General features: G+C 45.8%; 2 protein-coding genes across 2 annotated transcripts; both read right to left on the reverse strand.

The window, feature by feature from the left end:
• Positions 1–4,220: 4,220 nt before the first annotated feature.
• Positions 4,221–8,334, reverse strand: RBM43 (RNA binding motif protein 43). The gene is made up of 4 exons (XM_079310865.1): positions 8,267–8,334; positions 6,195–6,393; positions 5,664–5,758; positions 4,221–5,573 (listed from the first exon to the last, which is right to left on the reverse strand). The coding sequence occupies exons 1-4, from the start codon at positions 8,267–8,269 to the stop codon at positions 4,860–4,862; spliced, it is 1,011 nt and encodes a 336-aa protein (XP_079166991.1). The 5' UTR covers positions 8,270–8,334; the 3' UTR covers positions 4,221–4,859.
• Positions 8,335–10,971: 2,637 nt separating this feature from the next.
• On the reverse strand, positions 10,972–20,012 carry NMI (N-myc and STAT interactor). The gene is made up of 10 exons (XM_079310972.1): positions 19,902–20,012; positions 18,946–18,996; positions 17,584–17,661; positions 17,174–17,320; positions 15,223–15,324; positions 14,612–14,780; positions 14,044–14,150; positions 13,737–13,932; positions 13,044–13,150; positions 10,972–11,848 (listed from the first exon to the last, which is right to left on the reverse strand). The coding sequence occupies exons 2-10, from the start codon at positions 18,988–18,990 to the stop codon at positions 11,627–11,629; spliced, it is 1,173 nt and encodes a 390-aa protein (XP_079167098.1). The 5' UTR covers positions 18,991–18,996; positions 19,902–20,012; the 3' UTR covers positions 10,972–11,626.
• Between the last annotated feature and the right edge of the window lie 1,337 nt (positions 20,013–21,349).

The raw sequence follows: 21,349 nt of genomic DNA on the forward strand, positions 1-21,349 counted from the left end.
ATCCTGACACTGAGATTCCCTCTCATCTACAACCACCCTTTGATTTTTAATTCTTATGGAATTCCCCATTGCTTTTTCATCTTCCAATATCCAATTTCAATTCTCAGCAAACTTACAGTTTGTTTGTAAAGGCAAATGTCTTTTTTTTTTTTTTTTTCTTTTTTCTTTTTTTATTTCCCCATTCATCAATCAGTGGAATCCATCCCATTGTTCCTTTTATCTCTCAGTGCTGGTTTGATCTACCAGCAGATCCACAGCTCGTTTGCAAAGACAAATCCAACATTCCTCCCAATCCCATTTGTACATCCCACCCCCGGCATCCCTTCTCCACCGCGCAGGGATTTCAGGAGTGTGAAACTATTCCAGCTGTACAAACACAACAGAACTTTGGTTTTTTCCAGTATTTTATCCCGAATATTTTTTTAAAATTTTGTTTTATTTTTTTTTTTTTTTCCTTTGGTGTTCTGGGTGGCAGGTGCTGATCCCCACAGCTCCCATGACAAAGGGAAGAGCAGAAAGGAGAAGGAAAATCCACCTGGAAACTGCTTTTAATGCAACCCCCAGCCCTGGTGGCTATTCCTTTTAGGAGATTTCTTCAAAGGTCATTAATGGGTGTCAGGAGACAAAGGAAAGCTGTGTTAGGAAAGTAGAAAAAGGGATTTGTTTTCCAGCAGATGTTCTACAATCCCTATAATTAAGGAAAAAGCAAGTTCAAGCAGACCAGGTGGTGTCAGTTCTGAATTGTGAATATTACTCGATTTTTCTGATTTGCTTTAAATCATAATTCAAATTAATGATTTTTTTTTTTTTTTTTTTTAATTCCCTTGGCCAAGTTGCCTGGTTATGTTCAGGCAGCTGCTGCAGAAATCAGGGAAGACTCCCATCCTCTAATTTAGGTGAAGGTGGCAAAACATCCCCAGGGGATTCCTCTTCCAAAAGAGAGGAGTGGAAAAGATCTTTTCATGGGAACTGCAGGCAAGGAGGCCAGAGGAATTATCTGGAATTTAACTGGATGGAAGGCACAGATCTGAGGCTGAGAAATGCAGAATTAATTTCCAAGCATTTCCAGCCCCAGTTCCCTCAGATAACGAGATAATTGTTACTAATTCTGTTTATTTTTCTTACACGGGGTTATTTCAATGAAGCAGAATATTCCTTCAGAACACCCCTGTGGGATTGCAATTTTTCAGGAGCTGTCACAGCTCTTTTTGCAGTTAGGAAACAAATGCAGGAAGTTTGAGTGCAGGGGCAGCTTTGGGGACAAAAAATCTGCAAAAAGGGATTTATTTTAATTTTTTTTTTTTTTTTTCTTACGGAAAAACCTTCCTGCAGGAATAGCATCCATCCTTCCCCCTGCATAATGAGATGCACAGGTACAATGGGAATAGGGGAGGCTTTGTCCTCCCTGCCCTGCAGGAGCAGCTCTTTGTCTCAGGGATGCTGAAGGATTCCAGTCAATCATTGCTGCTCCATCACCTCCCCCAGCCCCTCAGGACAACCAGCAGATTGCTCTGGCCTCAAACCCTTGTGGTTTTAAGGTGTTTATAAAGTATTTTTAAGGCTTTTAAAAGATGTTTTTAAGGTATTTTTAAGGCATTTTAAGGTGTTTTTAAGGCATTTTTAAGATGTTTTAAAGGCATTTTTAAAGTGTTTTCCCCACTGACTGTAGCAAGGTGCTGCCAGGAACTAAGCTCACATTCTGCTATTTCTGCCCTTTTTTTAAAAAAAAATTTTTGGCTTTTTAATTTTTTTTAGGCTTTTCCAGTAGGAGTTCTGCCTCAAATCAAAATTCAGCTTTGTATTTTTACAACTCTTATTTATCCCCTTCTGGGAAAGGGCACAAATATTTTGTTGAGGTCTCCTGAGCAGGTTTTTTTAATTCAAATTAATGAGCAAACCTGAGAGTCCTGAGTCAATACCAGATCCAGGAATAACAGCTGTTTCCTCAGATATTCTCCAACACACACAAATTTTTTTTTTTTTTTTCAAGTGGAATTTCATAGACACAGCAGTGCTTTGCTTGCCATAAAAATAACTGTGAGAAGCAGAGCAGGCAAATCTCTGAGCTGCCCTAACAGGGATTTGTTTGGTTGGATTTATTGGAATATTATTGCAAATGACCAAATTGGAGGGGTTTTAGCTAAATATCCATTGTTTTCCATGGGATGTGCATGGTGGGGGAAGGGATGTGTTTTTTTGGTGATGTTCTGGATGTTTTTCCTGCACTCACTGGGCTCTCCTGGATCACAGTTTTGGTGCTGTCACAGAAACCTCCAGCCCTGGATCCATCCCAGAACCACTGGATCATCCCCAGGTACCCCGAATTCATCCCTGGATCCACCCCAGCACCCCTGGATTCATCCCAAGACCCCTGGATTCATCCCCAAGTCCCCTGGATCCATCCCAGGATCCATCTCAGGTCCCCTGGATCCATCCTAGCCCCCTTGGATCCACCCCTGGATCCATCCAAGAACCCCTGGATCCATCCTAGCACCCCTGGATCCATCCCAGCACCCCTGGATCCACCCCTGGATCCATCCCAGCACCCCTGGATCCATCCCTGGATCTATCCTAGCACCCCTGGATCCACCCCTGGATCCATCCCAGCACCCCTGGATCCATCCCTGGATCTATCCTATCACCCCTTGATCCATCCAAGAACCTCTGGATCCACCCCAGCACCCCTGGATCCATCCCTGGATCCATCCTAGCACCCCTGGATCCATCCCAGGTCCCTTGAACCCATCTCTGGATCCACCCCACCACCCCTGTATCCACCCCAGCACCTCTGGATCCATCCCAGAATCACTGGATCCATTCCTGGATCCATCCCAGGACCCCTGGATCCATCCTCAAGTCCCCTGGATTCATCCAATGACCCCTGGATCCATCCCTGGATCCACCCCAGCACCCCTGGATCCATCCCAGAATCACTGGATCCATTCCTGGATCCATCCCAGGACCCCTGGATCCACCCCAGCACCCCTGGATCCACCCCAGCACCCCTGGATCTACCCCTGGATCCACCCCAGCACCCCTGGATCTACCCCTGGATCCACCCCAGGATCCCTGGATCCACCCCAGGTGCCAAAGGTGGAGCATTCCCACCCAAATCCCACCTGGAAAAGCAGCCCTGGAGCACAACAGCTCCTCTTTCCCCCACCCACCACCCCCAGCTGCCTCTTTCCAAAGCTCTCCACAAACAAAACAGCCAGGAAAAAGCTCTTTTTGTCTCCAGAAGTGACATCCTGGGAATGAGAGCAGCTGGGAACAATGGGATAATGCTGAAGGGGTGCCAAGGACGTGGGGGCAAAGGGGCTGCAGAGAAAATGTGAAGAGGAGCTGCTCCAGCTGAGCCAGGACTCAGAAAGAACATTTTATTCAGCTGGGATTTCAAGGTTTTGAGGTTGTGACCACAAATGGATGGGTAAGAAGGAGTTGTGTGGCAGAAAATCAGAGCTGAAGGACACCTGAAGTGCTGCTGCCAACTGTGCTGGTGCCAAAACTGACTCCAAACCCATCCTGAGGCAGCAGCAAGCAGGCAGGGCTCACACAGCCACCAGGGCCACCTCAGCAAATAGGAAATACCAAAGCTATGAATCAGAAAAAATAAATAAATTTAAAAAAAAATGAGGCTCTTCAGAAAAAAAGATGAGCTCAGTGTGGATATTGGAAAACAGCACTAATTTAATTAAAGGATTATCCTTCATAGAGGATTTTCTCTTTGACAAGGTTGAAAAACTTCCCATCTCTGCTTGTGTTTTGCAGGGATGACCCAAAACAGCTCCAGAGTTTCCCATCCCTGACTCCTTGGAGAACCTGCAGAGCATGGGGGAACTTGGGAAAGATGAAATCTTTAAATATTTCAATATTGCCCCCTCCCAGTGCAGCAAAGCACTTACACCCATCAGCTTGCTGCTCTGTCATTTTTAATAAATGCTTTAGCACCTTTCACTGCCATCACTGCCATGGATAATCAGTCATGACAAGAAAATGCCTCGAGCATTTCTTGGGTTTCAACCAAAAACCTGGGATTTGGTCAAAACAACACAGAAACCATTTTTTGGAGATTTGGACAACTCCTTTCTTTAATGGTGTAAACCCCTAAAACTTTCCCTGCACATCAGATAGAAGAGCTGGTGCTCTGGATGCTTTGACAAATTATTCTAAACACACAGATACCACAAAATAAAAGTTATTTTCTAAATTGCTTTTCAAAAAAAAAAACCCTTTGTGCCCTTGTAATGGATATAGAAACAGATTTGCATAAACAGAATCTGATTCCAAATCCTGAATGGCTCCAAATTTTCCCATCAAATCTCTGGACCCATTTTTATGTGCTGTCAAGAGATGCTGCAGAAGATTTTGCAGCTGGAAAAAAAAATTATTGCTCCTATGAAAACAAACTTGGGGGATGAATTTCCAAGGTTTTCTCAAGGCTGCCCATGTGCATTTTGCTCTGGCAAGTTTCTTCTCTGTGCCCCTCAAGGGGGAGAAGGTTCCTGTGCAGATCAAACTCCCCATTCCTGCCTGCTGTGGTCACCTCCTCACTGAACCTCACACAGAATTTCCCTGCAGTGTTTCCTACAAGCTTTAAAAAAAAAAAAAAAATCTCTTTTCTCATTATGTACTCCTTGATAGCAAGTTGGGATGAGAGTGCACTGAGGTATCAAAAGGGAAATGTAGCTCTTTCTGGATAGAAAAGTTTAAATTCTTTGCTCCCTAAGGGCGGAGATCATTGGTTTTTTTTTTGTTCTGACTTTAATTTGGTTTTGGGGGTCACCCTCCTGTGCAGTGAGTGGGACAAAATGACATCCCAGTGCCACAGTGGGAAGAACAAACCCCAGAAGTGCTCCCTCCTACCTGGAGAGCCTCTTCACCTCCTCTGTGAACCCAAAAACATCTGCAGAAGTCCCCACAACGTCCAGGTGGGTGTCATAGGGGATGGGCAGCACAGCAGGGAAACGGGGCTTTAACCTCTCACAGAGCTGCTGGAACCTCTGCCTCTCAGCCCTGCTGTGCTCCCTGAAGCTGATCCTCTCCTTCCTGAGGATGCTCTGGAGCTCCACAGAGCAATCCTGGATGGTTTTCCTGGCTCTCAGGCCAGGGGCAGCTCTGCTGCCAGCCCCCTCAATGCACACTGTGGTGATGTCCCCCTCGGTGACAGCAGAGATCTCAAGGTGCTTTGCCTGCAGAGCTTTGGGGTGGAAGCAGCTCATGTAGTGATAAATATCCGTGTCCAGAACCAGCATTTGTTTTTCCCCCTCTGCATCCCCAGTGGAATTCTTCACCTCTGCAGCACCTCCGTGCTGCTGCAGCTTCCTCCTGGGCCTCTGATGGGATTTCCCCTCTTTTTTGTCCTCCCCTGAGAGGGATTTTGCCTTGAGCAAGAGGAATTCTCTCAGTGCTCTGAGTGCTGGGAAGGAGCCTTGCACAGCAATTCGCCCATCAGGCTGCAAAGGTCCAAAATCCAAACCCGGGCTCTGCTTCTTCATCTCTTCCACCAACTCCTCCAAAGCCAAGTGATCTCTGAAAACAGCCACACTGAGGGTGGATGTGACACAGAGGAAGGCCTGGAATTGTGAGATGGAGAAGTTAAGGGGTGGTAAATGAGGCATTGAGCACAATGAGATTAATTAGGGATCAATGAATTAATGAATTACGTGCTGGCAGCAGCGGGTCACGCTCAGGGGGTAGAGCCTGGGCAGCCTCTTGTCCTGCAGGAGATGCTGATCCTTCTTCAGAACCTTCTCCACAACTGAAAACAAACCCAGACCCACTTGTTGAGTCACCTCCAGCCTGCTGGAACCCTTCATGCACCCTTCATGCCCACTCAATGCCCTCAGATAATATTTTATGTATTGCTCCAAATTGCTCAGAGAGACACGAGCCCGTCTCCTTGGCACATTAATTGGCAGAGATTTATTCCCCAGAGCCTGACTACAGAAATAATACCTTATTCATGGCATAAATTTGTTCCTGCAAAACAAACACAAGGCTCTGCATGACAAGTGAGTCATTAATCCAACGAGCAGAAATAAAATCCTGAAACTTGGCCTGATTGCCAGAGCCTCCCAGCTCTATAAAATCCCAATTTAAAATTTAAAATTTGGCTTGGGATCAACAATTCTGGGGCTAATTCTTTGCAGGATGGCTGTAATTTAAATAGTATTTTAATAGAGAAATTTAAATACCTTCTTGATCCTCAAAGGTGATGTAGGCAACTCCTTTATTCTGTGTGGGGTACGTGACCTCCTCCACATCCCCACCATTATTCCTGGACATTTGGAAGTGGATGGTGAGGATGTCAGCCATGACATCATCCTGCAGGAGGCCAGCAGGGACACCAGAAATGACAATTGTCCTCATGGATCTGGCAGCTTGGCCCGTGGCCTGTGCAGAAATAACACAGATTAATTGCAGGAAGGACATCCCTCTGCAATGTGCATTTAGGGGTTAATTAATCCTGCTCAATCACATCTCAGTGCTGTGCACTAAAAAATGGCTTTAAGTGCCATTTAAACCCTCTCAGTGTCTTCTCAAACAGGAAAAATTTAAGTTTTAAATTTAAGTTTCTCTACTGGAAGGTCCCACTGATAACGTGGTTTCCTCTGATTCCAATATTCAAAATTAGAAAATAATAAAAAGTTGTGGCTGCATGTGGTGCTCAGCAAAGATTCTTTGCAGAGTGGAGGGGGCAGATTCCTTGTTAAATTCAGGGATCTTGTGCTGTGCTGTGACTCAGCTCTCCCCATTTATTACATGGATAATGTTGGAAAATTGGGAAAACATCATCCCAGCCAGGTCAGGCTCACAGGATTTCCAGCAGAGCCAAACCCCCAGGAACAAACACAAACCCCATCCCAAACAGGATTTGCATCCACATCTTGTTAGGAAGAGCAGATTTTCCTTCCATTCTCCATCACAAACAGCAACATTTCACTGGGAATATCACAGCAAAATCCCTGCAAACTGTGGAGCACTGACTAAATTGGTAACAGCTCACTGACTTTTTGGAAGAAAGGAGATAAATTTGGTTTGTCTGCACGGCAGCATTTGTGGGAACGAGCTGCCAGTAACTGCACTTGAGGTCACTCCATTTTTAAATAGAATTCTTTCATCTGAATTTAATCTGAATTCTTTAAACTCCTCTTAAGTTTTTGGTTGGTTGGGGGTTTTTTTTGGGGCTGCCTAAAACACAATCCCAGCTCCAGTGCTGCTGAGGGAGTGATGTGCGTCCAAAATCCTAAAATCCTGGGGACCACCACAGCTCTGCAGACAAACCCAGCCCGAGGCTCCTCTCTTTTATCCCCCACCAAATTTCCGAGAGCCAGGAGCTTTTAATTAATGACAGTAGCCAATTATGCCGGCGGTGTGTGAGGCAGGGAATACAAAGAGGGCGCTCCCAAAGATGCAGGCGGGGTTTTCTCACGCCTGGCACAGCCGGAGCTCGGCTCAGCTGCCAGACAGCCCTCGCACCTTCCCAGCTGGTGTTTGGGAGCAACACTCGGGAATGCCAGTGGGGTTAGAGGAAAAAAAACAAACCAAAGAACACACGGTTTGTGCTTAATCACTCCCCGAGAGGCGTCTGTGCAGAGCAGCTGCTCCCGGGGATGGATGGATGGATGGATGGATGGATGGATGGATGGATGGATGGATGGATGGATGGATGGATGGATGGATGGATGGATGGATGGATGGATGGATGGATGGATGGATGGATGGATGGATGGATGATGGATGGATGATGGATGGATGATGGATGGATGGATGGATGATGGATGGAGGATGGATGGATGGATGGATGATGGATGATGGATGGATGGATGGATGGATGATGGATGGATGGATGGATGGATGGATGGATGGATGGATGGATGGATGGATGGATGGATGGATGGGGCAGCAGCTCTGGGCTCCTGCTATGTATTCCTGGCACATCCCAGAGTGGTTTAGGTTGGAAAGGACCTCAAAGCCCATCCAGTGCCAGCGCTGCCATGGCAGGGACACCTTCCACTGTCCCAGGCTGCTGCAATCCCTGTCCAGCCTTTCCTTGGGCACTGCCAGGGATCCAGGGGCAGCCACAGCTGCTCTGGGAATTCCAGCCCAGCCAGGAATTCCTTCTAAATCTCCCCTTTCCCAGTGTGCATTCGCTGTGTCCCTCCCTCCATCCCTTGTCGCCAGTCCCTCTCCATCTCCCTCTCCAGCCTTTTCCAGCCTTTTCCCCCAGCTCCTCCCGGCCCTGCCCCCGCACCCCGGCACTTACCATGGCCGCCGCTCCAAGGGACGGGATCCACCGGGATGGGGATCCCAGAGGGACGGGGATCCTACCGGGAAGGGGATCTCACCAGGAAGGATCCGGAGCGAGCAGGCCCGACAAGGAAACGAAAGCGAAAGTTCCGGGGAAGCGGCGGGGCCGCCCCTGCGGCCGCTGCGGGGCACGGCGCGACCGGAGCGCCCGGCGGGGCTGGGGATGGACTGCGGGGCCGGGAATGGGCACCGGGAATGGGCGCCGGGAATGGGCACCGGGACCGCCCTGCCCCTCCGGGAATGGGCACCGGGACCGCCTTCGCTGGCCGGGAATGGGCACCGGGACCGCCCTGCCCCTCCGGGAATGGGCACCGGGCCCGCCCTGCCCGGCCGGGAATGGGCACCGGGAATGGGCACCGGGACCGCCCTGCCCCTCCGGGAATGGGCACCGGGACCGCCTTCGCTGGCCGGGAATGGGCACCGGGACCGCCCTGCCCCGCCGGGAATGGGCACCGGGATCGCCTTCACTGGCCGGGAATGGGCACCGGGACCGCCCTGTCCCCCCGGGAATGGGCACCGGGACCGCCCTGCCCGGCTGGAATTGTGGGTCTGGGAATGGACACAGCGAACAGGGACACGTGGGGACAAGGACACGTAGAGAGAGGGACATGCAGGGACATGAACAGGGACAGGGACACGCATAGAGAAAGACATGGATGGGACATGCAGAGACAGGGACAAAGACAAGGACACACATGGAGGACACACAGGGACATACAGATGGATAGGGACACACATGGAGAGGGACATGCACGGACTGGGACTTGTAGGGACAGGGACGTGCAGGGACAGGAACACATGGAGAGGGACACTCAGGGACAGGGACACACATGGAAAGGGACACACAGGGACAGGGTTACTCATAGAAAGGGACATGGACAGGGACACACATGGAAAGGGACACACATGGACAGGGACACACATGGAAAGGGACACACATGGAAAGGGACACACATGGAAAGGAACACACAGGGCCACGCAGGGACAGGGACACACAGGGACACACAGGGACAGGGACACACATGGAAAGGAACACACAGGGACACACATGGACAGGGACACGTAGGGACACGGACACACAGGGACACACATGGAAAGGGACACACAGGGACACACAGGGACAGGGACACACATGGAAAGGGACACACAGGGACACACATGGACAGGGTTAGTCATGGAAAGGGACATGGACAGGGACACGCAAGGACAGGGACACACAGGGACACACATGGAAAGGGACACACAGGGACACACCGGGACACACATGGACAGGGTTAGTCATGGAAAGGGACATGGACAGGGACACGCAGGGACAGGGACACGCAGGGACACACATGGAAAGGGACACACAGGGACAGGGACACGCAGGGACAGGGACACACAGGGACACACATGGAAAGGGACACACAGGGACAGGGACACACAGGGACAGGAACACTCCAGGCCCCTGTGGCAGCCCCAGCTGCTGTGTGCACCCTGTGCCAACCCCTCCCAGGCAGGAATTCCTTCCCCAAATCCCACCTGGCCAGGGACACCCCCAGGGCACCCCACAGGCTGTGCCTGCCCATCCCCCAGAGAGCCCCGTGTTTGGGGAAAGCTGCAGCTGGGAATTGTCCCCGTGTGTAATTCGGGTGTTAAAAACCTCCCAGCCCGAGAGAAAGTCACCCCAGCGGGGAGCAAAAAGGATATTGACTTTTATAGAAACATTATTGATGCTTTATTCTTATTTTTCATCATTAAAATCAGTTTCCAGGCTTTAAAGCATCACTGCTGCTTTAAAATTTAACAGGGTAATCATCACAAGCCATAATTCATCAGGGACAAAAGCAAGACATTTACATTGTCTTTAAATTGTAAAAAATCTGATTTATTTTCTGCAGTTTAAAACCTGCAGCTTCTCACTACTCCTTATGAGAACTTTAAGCTTTTTCCTTTTTAAGGATTTATTTCTCAATATTTATCAGTGAGATGCAGTTGAAATTCATTTTTTACCTTACTCAGGTTTTTTTCCCCCTTCCTTTTTAAGGTGTCTGGTCTTGCCAAGTTTTTGAGAGTGCAAAAGTGCATAATCTCCATAAATTCTTCAGCACTGCTTTGTCTGAAATAATTTTTATTATATTACAATAGTCAGGTAACCAATTCCTGCCTTTGCATGCCTTAAACAGTGAGAGGTGCTGCAGCCCCATGTATCTCACTTGACAGCAAATTCAAAATAAAACTGTGGTGTCTGCAGTCCTTTAATTTTCAATATTCAACTTTTATCCATTGCCAATTAACAGTTTGTCTGGAATAATTAACAGCTTGTCTGGAATGATAATCCCTGAGGTATTTTTGCAGTGCTCTTCTCAGTGCACTCTCATTTCCCTGCATATCAAGATGTCAAATACCCTGAAAATAAAACACTTTCAATTATTCAATATTTTATTTTAGTTTGGAGTTAAGATTGTTGAGGCCATTTCAGCCCCCAAGGGTGGCAAAAGTGCAAAGTCAGAGGAGGATTTGTTTTCCAAAGATGACAGCAGAAAAGGAAAAACATTTCTCCTTGGAAAATGAATCTCTCCAAGAAAACCAAATCCCTCAGAGCTGCTCCCCCAGCACTGTTACAAAACCAGGCACAGCATCAACTCAATCCTTGGCTGCAATAACTTAAAACAACCAAAATCACGAATAAAAACCAGGAAAAATTTAATCACAGAAACAATATTCAAATCAAACAATAAAGCAGGCAGAAGCTCAACAGCTAAAGGCAGCAAATGCCAGGGCATCACTTAAGTGCCATTTCTTAGTTTTGCACCCTCCTCTTTTCTTTTTAATTCTATCATTAATTTGATTTAAAAAATCTTTTATTACATTGTTGGAAAAAAATTACATGGCTTTTAAAAAAAATAAATTTATTAATTACAGGATTCTTTCAGATATTTGAGTTCTGGTAGCACTCAGCATCCTCAGCAGGGCTGGAGTTGTGTCAGAGCCACCTTCTGAAGTTCAGGCACTTCAACAAAGCAGGACTGTGCTGTGAGGAGCCTTGGATTGGGATTAAAGATGGCTCTTGTATCCAGAATGTTAAGAAATAACCCACTCTGGAGTATTTTAAAACCTGCAAGGTATAAAATATGCAAAGTTGCAGAAAACCTGAGATTGTGTTTCAGGGGCTGCTGAAGGCTTGGTCTGTGCCTTTAATCTGCAACACAGGCAGGGAGTTCTGTCAGTGCCATGAGACAAATCAGAAAAGCAAAGATTCCTCTGTTACAATATCAACTTCAGGGCATAAAAGCACATCTACATCAATTCCTCCAAGCAACAAAACCTCCAAACTTCACGAGTTCCTTGTGATTTCTGGGGTGGCATCCCCAGTATCCTCCTCAAAACAAACATAGGCTGTTCCTCTGGAGGTGTATTTGATTTTGTCTATCTCCCCCCCACCGTTGCTTGGCTTTTGGAAGTGAATTTCAATCATGTCCTGAACACTTTCTTCATCTTCTTCCACCTCTGGGATTCCTTTCAGCAGAATTGTCTTCTTGGAAACTGTGCAGTAGGGCTGGGGAGAAAAAAACAAACCTGGGTCACACAGGAGATGAGAGTTCACAGGAGCTGGGAGAGGTGGGGAGGAAATTCCTCACTCAGGTGTGGCTGGGATCTTTGGATAGTGGGAATTTCCCTGGAAAGAGCAGGAATTCTGGATTCACACTACAATGAAGGGTCTGGAGGGGCCACGGAGGAGCAGCTGAGGAGAGTTAGGGGAGACTCATCCCAGTCTGGAGCTTCCTCCTGAGGGCCAGCTCCCAGCTCTGCTCTCTGGGAGCAGAAAAAGAAGAACTGCAGCTGGGCCATGGAATTTTAGGGTGGATTTCAGGGAAAGGTTCTTCCCCCAGAGGGTGCTGGGGATCCCCAGGGAATGGGAAAAGCTGCCTGAGTTCCAGGAGTGTTTGGACACCACTCACTCCCAGGGTGGGGTTTTGGGGTGCTGGGGCTGCCCAGGGAATGGGAACATTCACAGAGCTCCAGGAGTGTTTGGACACCACTCACTCCCAGGGTGGGATTTTGGGGTGCTGGGGCTCCCCAGGAAATGGGAACATTCCCAGAACTCCAGGAGTGTTTGGACACCACTCCCAGGGTGGGGTTTTGGGGTGCTGGGGCTCCCCAGGGAATGGGAACATTCCCAGAGCTCCAGGAGTGTTTGGACACCACTCCCAGGGTGGGGTTTTGGGGTGTGTGTGCAGGGCCAGAAACTGAATCCATGATCTTGTGGGTCCATCCCAGGTCAGGATTTTCTGGGATTCCATGATTCTGAGCCCAGACTTTAGTTGCTGTGTCCTGCACTCCCTAACTCACCCACACTCTGGATTTGGGGATCTCTCTCATAAAATCCCTGCCAGGACATGCCCTATACCTGCAGAGAACCCTGCATTGCTTTAATTGCAAACCCTAATTATATACACAGTCCTGAGCTGATCACCTTTACTCATTAACAGCTCATTAACACGGTGAGCCAGCTCTGTGTGACAGAATCACTGTTTGGGTTGAATGAAGGAGTGAAATTAAGGAATGAATGAGCAAATGTTGCATTTGCTGGGGCTCTGGGATCCTGACAGAGCTTTGTGCAAAACCTCCTTCCCAAACATCCCAGCACAGGCACCTGGGAGTGCTGAGATAATTCCATCAAAAAAAAAAACAGAAAAAAAAAAAACAAGCACAGCCTTTAAAAATAAATTACACTGATAAGATTCTTTTACCTGAAACTTCCTCAACTGAGCATCAAAATCTGGGGAGACAGAAAGGTTGAAGCACCTTCCCTCTGCATAGAAAGGGAATTTAGTACATCCCACAAAGTTCCTGCTTGCTGTAAGAGAATAGAAAAAAATTAATTATTTAATATAATTTAACCAATATTTTATAATCATTTCAAAGACCAGATTCATCTTGCTGGATGTAGAAATTAATATAGGTTGGCACACTTGTAAATTCTTCATGTGCATTCTGCAAAAAGCTTATTTGGGACTTCCAAAAAAAAAAAAAAAAAGCAAAAATGCCCACAAAAGCTCTGAAATAAATCTAAAGCAGCTGCTCTAAGTGGATGTGGCTCCACTGATCATGGAATTCCATCCAGTTGGGCAACAGGAATGTCTGTTCAACTTCACTGCAACAGGAGCTAAAATCAAACACATTTTCCTGATTTTCTGTATGGAATGAGAGTCTGGCAATGCAAAGGAAAAAAGAAAAAAAATCGATTTTTTAAAGTTCTGAAAGCAAGCTCACAAACTGTGAGCAGGTTATGCTTGCTCAGAAAGGATGGAATGAAAATCTGCTTTATTTAGCCACGTCTCTGAGGGATCCAGGAATTGAGTTTGCAACACTCAGTGCTGATCCCAGAGTGGAACCCAGCATGGACAGTCTGAATTGGGATGAGGAAATATTCCAGACTCTACCTCCAGGTTTGAGGAATGTGATGACAGCTGTCCCAGCCTCCTTGTTGTAGGTCACATTTTTAATTTCTCCTCCTCCTGCTGCCTGCTCAGTTTTGTAGAAATTCAGCTCAAGTTTGTCCCTCATCCAATCTTTAGAAATGGGAAGCTCAGGGATTTCTGAGACATTGATCTTCTTTCCAGAGACAGTGACACGGAGCTAAAAATACCAAATTTTGGTGAAATTTGTGACTGAAAAACATGGGAATAAACCCAACCTAAAGCTTTTAAAGAGCTCAGATTTTTAGAGTTGCATGTTTCAGTTGTTTACCTCAAACTGGAATCCTGTGTCAAGTTCAAAAGGTTTCACTGTCACATTTGCTGTTCTGCTGTCCAGGTTCACACAGTGCTTGCTCATCTTTGTCAGCCTCTGGGCAACTGAGGGAAATCAGATATGGAAAACTTTGTTTAATCCCAAATTATTCCCCACTCTTTTAAAAAAATCTCCTTTTGCATCAGTAAAGGAGAAATAAATAATAATTAGGCAACCAGATCCCAAGAATTCATGTCTACTTCCATAAAATCTCTGTGGTTTTATGTAGGCCAAATAATATAATAACAAAATGTGACATCAACTTTAATAATAAGAAACAATAAAAATTATTAAAATAATAAACAATAAATATAACAATTACATTATTAATTATACATATAAAAATAGACTTTGAGTGGAAATAGTAACATTTTTAAGCTGTCAAAAGATGCTTTTATTGTATAAAATATTAACACAAGATTTTTTTTTTTCCATTCCATTCAAAATATCCCTGGAGGAAAACCACTCCAGTACCAGGTGAAATACATCAGAAACATTAATTTTATCATTAAAATATTCATCCTACCTTCTTCATCTTCAAAAGTCAGCACTGCCTGGTTCTGATTGAGTCTGAAGGGGATTTTTGTGGCTGCCTTAAAAACACACTGGGTGTCCATATCCACATCTGGCCCATCATCCTTCTTCTGCTCCAGGTGACTGAACTTCAGTTTCATTTCTGCCACCTTCTTTCGAATCTCCAATTTCAGAATTGACACAGGAAAAAGAAAAGTTGAAAATTACCAATGCTGTAAATAGTTTTTATTCCACTGCCTTCCATTGAATAAATATCTGCTTGTTTTCATTCACTCTTTCAGTACTTCTTGGATTTATTTCTTTAGCCTCTGCCTGATTCAAATTGTCTTGCAGGGAAAATAGGAAATTTTTAGGTTTATTTCAAATGCTGAGCAAGTTGCCCCAACTTTTTTTGTCTAAGAGGGACAAATTCAGGAAAAGCTCAGGTTTCCCAGAGTAGCTGTGGCTGCCCCTGGATCCCTGGGAGTGTCCAAGGGTTTGGAGCAGCCTGGGACAGTGTCCCTGGGATTGGAATGAGATGGGATTTAAAGTCACTTCCAACCCAAACCATTCTCTGAAAATAAAAATCTGCCCTCCTAAAAGACAAACTTCCAAATATTTCACCTCCATTACCAGATTATCCTGGGAACTGTGTTCTTTCAGAGCTTCCTTGAGCTTTTCAATGCCTTTTTTCAGCTCAGTGTTTTCGTGCAGAAGGAGATCCCGCTACAGGCCAAAAATATAAAATGCAGAATTAAACACTTTAATAAACACAGAAATATATTTCAGCAAAATCTGGGCACTTTCTGCCATGCTGCTGCTCTTCCCTCTTCATGTCCTTCTCTTTCCTCCTTTTATTCTTTAATTCCCCCACAACAATGAATCCTGCTTGGACACAAAGCTCTGTGAGCAAATCCAGGATTTCCTGGACAGGAATGTGACAGCCACAATCAGAAGGTGGCTCCTGTAAAATCAGCAACCTCAGGAGACACTTGGACCTCTTCCCATCAGCTGAAGGCCAAACCCTGATGGTGATAATGACCTTTCCTGGGTATAAATCCAAACTTTTATGATTAAAGAACCAAAACCAGCTTGCAGAAAATCTCTCACCAACCTGAGTGTGTTTTAGCTGTTAATTGTGTTTGAATAGCTTTGTGTTGGGTTGTAATACAGGATGTGACCAGAAATGTGAATTCTGTCCCCATCTGTTAAACCAGCTGGGGCAGTGACCCTGATCTCTGTGGGAGATATCTCCTGCTAATGGGATCTTTAAACCAGCTGGGCAATCATCTTTACCTTTCCCATGACCCACCCTTCATCCAGGAGGTGTCACCTGTTAATGGGCCATTGTTAAAAACTGGGTGTGGCAGCGATTCTTATCCCTGTGGGAGATATCTCCTGTTAATGGGCCATTGTTACAAACTGGGTGTGGCAGTGCCCCTGATCTCCTGGCACACATTCTCTGCTCATGGGCATCTTTAAACCAGCTGGGCAATCATCTTTATCTTCCCACAGCCCATCCTCCCTCCAGGAGATATCTCCTGTTCATGGCCAGTGAGTCCCAGGGCATGGCTGATAAAATTCCATCATCCCACTGGGAGATGCTCCAGCCAGGGCAGGAGCCAAGCCTTTCCTACCCAGAGAAAAACTGACATTTGGAACAGCAGAGCAGCCTTTCCCACTGGATCCCAGAGGAAAACCAGACCCTCCCACATCATCCCTGGAGCTTCAGAGGAAACTGCACCTTCTCCAGGAGCACTGCTCCAGCTGAACCACATCTGCCCCTGCAGGAGGATGCAGCACCATGGAATGGGACTGTGCCACCACCCTGACTGACTGACTGTGCCAGCTTGGATTCTGACTCTGGCAGGGCTGGGATTGTTCTGTGTAATGCTGCATTTCTATTTCAATTTTCCTGGTAAAGAACTAGGAAATTCCCATATCTTTGCCTGAGAGCCCCTTAACTTCAAAATTATAATAATTAGGAGGGAGGGGGTTTATATTCTCCATTTCAAAGAGAAGCTCCTGCCTTTGTTGGCACACACCTGTCCTTCAAAGCAGGAAAAGCCTGAAGCCATAATCTGTCATCGGTGATTTGCCAAAGCTCACTGAAAGCATCTCCCTGGCAGCCTGTGGAGCCTTGAGCTGTTACTGCACATGGAATATTGAGGGAATGAACCAAGAGACTCTGGAACCAAGCAGTTCTAGAAGGAAAAACCCTCTTCAGTCAGGGCCTGGCTCTTGCCCAGCTCACTGGTACCTAAGAAATGCTGATCCTTGGGTGCTGTGACCTCCCATAGAACAGGGAGCTGGCAAAACAGAGGAAACTCAGACCTGAAACTCAACTGTAGGGGAGAATCTTGTAAGAAGAAGATGGTTTTTTTTCACATTTCAGCCCAAAATAAATTCAATTTATTGCACTATTTGTCTGCCTAGTGAAAAACTAAAGCAGCAAAAAAATGTGTGGAACATTGGACCAGTCCAGCCTGCACAGTGGTAAAGCCACTGAAACTGGGAATATTCCTTCAATTTTCCTAAAGCACCAACCCTCCAAACACCAGAGCCTTCTCCATATCTCAAAACTGACCATTCTGTCCTCATGCTGCTTCCCTTGCTCCTTCAGCCCTGCCAGCTTCTTCTCTGCTCTGTCACACTCTTCATCAGCAATTGTTTTGGAGAGAAGAAGGTCATGCTTTGCATTGTTAGCCTCTTCAGTTCTTTTCTGGACAGCAAAAAGAAAAATATTTTCAATTTTTTAAAGATTTATTTTTACAGGGATGAACAAAACCTTCAGTCAGCCCTTTGTATTTATTTTTAACACTTTGGGTAAATATTAACCTTACAAGAGTGGGATCAACACAAGCACAAAGCATTGAAGGACAGAACAAATTAAAGATGTTATAAATGTGGGGAATGTGATTTTAATCTTTCTAATCTTTCTCTTTTAGCAAATTTCCATGATTCCACTTGCTTTACAGAACTTACCTTCCACATCTCCAGCTCTTCCTTGAGTTTTTCTGTCTCTTCCTTGGATGTCCCAAGTGGATCAGTGGGTATTATACTCTGCAAAAAGAAGAGAAACTCAATACTTTTCTCCTCTGTTGGGCAAGATACCCCCAACAATTTTTAAAAATTAAAAATTCAGAAGTTTAAACAAAAAATTTGAAACGTCATTCACTTAGGTCAAATAATTGAATTATTTTAATGGATGGACAGGACAAAAATCCATAAAAATGTGAATTACTGGCCAGCTGTTATTATTTTCTGATTATCCAACTGTTAAAATCCATAGGTTAATATTTAGCTAAATAATAAATCAAGTTGTTTCCATGTTCTTCCACACAAACCTATTCTGTGCTTTCCCAGCAGTTCCTCCAGGAGGTGTCAACACAAAGAAATCAAAGTGAAAATGGGATTTTGATCTTCCAAGCTCAGGGAGATTGGATAATAAAAAGTAATAACAAGGAAGGTGATAAAAGAATCATTTCAAGATTGAAATTCAAGGCAGAAGTTCACAAGGGCAGGGAAACTACAAAGCCCAAGGAGAGAGAAAAATCTCTGTTTTGTTCTGTTTCTATGGCTGCAGTATTCTGCAAAAAAAAAAATCCAAAGAGATCTGCTGAAATATTCCCTCCTTTTTACCCAAGATTACATAAAACTTGAATGGGAACCAAGAAATTTAGTCATGGAAAAGGTCTAAATTAGATAATCCATGGAAAAAAAATCTGAATTAAATGATCTTGTCAGTTCTCTTGGAAATGCTGGGTATTTCCTAAAAATAATAAAATAGAAAGTGCTTCTTCCAGTTTCAGATTAAGCAACAGGGAAATACCCATTTGTGTCTTTGTCAAAATGAGAAAAATATTCCTTTACTCCAGGGATTGAGTGCAGGGAATAAAAAGGATGCAGGTGCCAACAGCTGGAAGAGAATAAGAAAAAGGATGTTTTTTACAAAAAAAAAAAAAAAGTTTCACGTGACAGTTTCCATTCTAAAAGAAGAAAAAAAAAATTACCAAGAAAACACAAGAAATGCCAGGCAAAGTCCCATCCAAAGCACTTGTGAATTGCTGAACCCCAGGAACAAGGAAATTCCCCTAAAATCCTCCAGAAACACAGATGAGCAAGAGAGGCAGGACAGAAAATTCTGAGAGGATCAGTATTGCACAATCCTGGGAATGGGATTCTCCCTATGGAAACAGGAGGTGGAAATGAGGAATATCCCAAGAATTAAAGGGTGCAAGAAGGTGAGAAAAGAAGGAGCAGTGGTAGCACAAACCCTCAGTCAGAACTGAAGTCAAATACAAATTTTACTCCCAGGCAGAGGATTGAAATTTTTGCAATACTTACAAAACCATTGTCTTGTAGAGATAATGGGGGGCTTGTAACATCCATGGAAACCTGAGGGAATGGGGGAAAAAGTGACAACACTGTGTGTATTGTTTGGGGATTTCTTAATAGCAGGAATGCAAAAAGCTGTGCTGAGCTGAAAGAATTTTTCAACATAAAAGGCAAAAGTGATACATATTGGGTATCTGAAGCCTCCTTCCTGGAAATAAATGGCAGAGACAAATGGGAGGAATTCTGAAATGCACAAGTCATTTTTGCTGTTCTGGCAGTTGTGTATTTATCTTTATGCTACTTTTGTGCTGTTACACACATGGGAACAGCCTCTGTGTTCTGTGTTTGAGAACCTGGGGGAAAGGAGAGCTCAGAGCCCCTTCCAGGGCTGAAGGGGCTCCAGAACAGCTGGAGAGGGATTTGGGAGAAGGGATAGGACACAGGGAATGGCTTCAAACTGGGAAAAAGGAGATTTTGGTGGGATTTTGGGAAGGAATTCCTGGCTGGAATGGAATTCCCAGAGCAGCTGTGGCTGTCCCTGGATCCCTGGAATTGTCCAAGGCCAGGCTGGAATAACCTGGGATGGTGGGAGGTGTCCCAGCCATGGCAGGGGTGGATTGGGATGAGATTTAACCCTTCTAAACCAAACCATGCTGGGATCATACAAAACCTGCTTAACACAAGTAGAAACACGTTCACACAACAGATAATTTAAAATTCGGAATCGTTGCCACAACACTTTGTGGACAGAAATAAAAAGGAATTTGGGGAATTCCCCAGGCCACTGACCAGGAGATGCCACTGGCTCCCAAGCCAATCTTTGGCTGCCAGGGCAAGGTTTGATCCTGGAAGATTTAGGTTGGATTCTCCATAGGTCAGACACTGTCTGACCACGAAATTCCAGCAGGAGCAGCCCAAATTCCCGACCCACCCGAGCAATTCTGACCTTTTCACCTGATTCTCACCTTGATTCTGACCAACACCGTTCGCTCAGAGGCTTGAAACCTTATGGATCCCGCTTTCTGGTTTGGATCGAGCAGACAAAATTCAGAAATTTCTGTACAGTTTCCTAGGAAAGAAAAAAAAAAAAAAATTAAAAAAGAAAGTGAAAGCATAAATGAACAATGGCTTCTCTTGGTTTACCCGCGACTCCTCCGCCATGGGGGATCCGAGGGGTTCCCTCAGCGCTCACCTCGCCGCGGCCGCGGCCGGGGATGGGCTGGCGATGGGGGAATAACCCGGGGGTGGGTGCAGCGGGTCCCGGCGGCTCCTCAGGCACCTCCCGAGCGCTCCCGGGGCCGCCTTTCGCTTTCGCTTCCCGGAGCGGGAGGAAGGAGGGGCCGCAGCCCGGCCGGCCCCTCACAGAGCCGGGCAGCCATGGGGGATCCGCGCCCGTCTCGCTGTGTCCGGGGGGTGTGGGAGAGGAGGTGCCGGCCCTCAGCCGAGCCCTGCTGGGGCTGCAAATGGGGAGAAATCGGGGAAATCTGGGCGAGAGGCGGCGAGCGAAGGGACGGGAAAGGGGCGCTGGAGCGGCAGCGCCCTCAGGGCGGCGCTGAGGGCGGCCATGGCCTCACGGGGGAGCCGCTGCTCGCCCGGCCCTGATGAAACCAAACTTATACAAACTTTGCACACTCTGCTGAATTTGTATGTGTGTTTATTATTTACTCGTAATTCTCTGGGATTATGTGTTATATTATAATAAATATGGTTTTCTTTCTGTGGGAAAAAGCCATCGCCTGACGATGGAGCCACTGCTGGCCTGTCCCGGCTGGCCCCATCTGTGAAATCAAACTTGCACAAACTTACACAAATCTACACAAACTTAGCGCACTCTGCTGAATATGTGTGTATTTATTATTTACTCGTAATTCTCTGGGATTACGTGTTGTATTGTAAGGAATATGGTTTCTTTGCTGTGGGAAAAAGCCATCGTTCATGGTGGAGCCATTGTTCACATGTCCCACCTTGGCCCATCTGTGAAATCAAACACACAAATTTACAAAAACTTAAACAAACTTAGCACACTCTGCTGAATTTGTATGTGTGTTTATTATTTACTCGTAATTCTCTGGGATTACGTGTTGTATTATAAGGAATATGGTTTTTTTTCTGTGGGAAAAAAACATCGTTCACGGTGGAGCCACTGTTCACCTGTCCCACCTTGGCCCATCTGTGAAATCAAACACACAAATTTACACAAACTTAAACAAATTTAGCACACTCTGCGGAATGTGTGTGTGTATTTATTATTTACTCGTAATTCTCTGGGATTATGTGTTGTTTTATAAGGAATATGGGTTTTTTTCTGTGGGAAAAAGCCATCGCCTCACGGTGGAGCCGCTGCTTGCCTGTCCCAGCTGGCCCCATCTGTGAAATCAAATTTACACAAATTTACACAAACTTAGCACACTCT

This window comes from Erithacus rubecula, assembly GCF_903797595.1.
Source record: "Erithacus rubecula genome assembly, chromosome: 8".
NCBI classification, from domain to species: domain Eukaryota; kingdom Metazoa; phylum Chordata; class Aves; order Passeriformes; family Muscicapidae; genus Erithacus; species Erithacus rubecula.

Coding starts and splice junctions, on each gene's coding strand:
- RBM43 (XM_079310865.1), bottom strand. Junction 5,759..6,194: donor CACCTTTGAGGATCAAGAAG/GTATTTAAATTT, acceptor GTTTGTTTTCAG/TTGTGGAGAAGGTTCTGAAG. Junction 5,574..5,663: donor TGACCCGCTGCTGCCAGCAC/GTAATTCATTAA, acceptor TCACAATTCCAG/GCCTTCCTCTGTGTCACATC.
- NMI (XM_079310972.1), bottom strand. CDS start 18,990: ATGGATGTTACAAGCCCCCCATTATCTCTACAAGACAATGGTTTT. Junction 17,321..17,583: donor AAGAGCTGGAGATGTGGAAG/GTAAGTTCTGTA, acceptor TTTGCTGTCCAG/AAAAGAACTGAAGAGGCTAA. Junction 13,151..13,736: donor CACATTCCTCAAACCTGGAG/GTAGAGTCTGGA, acceptor ATTCTCTTACAG/CAAGCAGGAACTTTGTGGGA.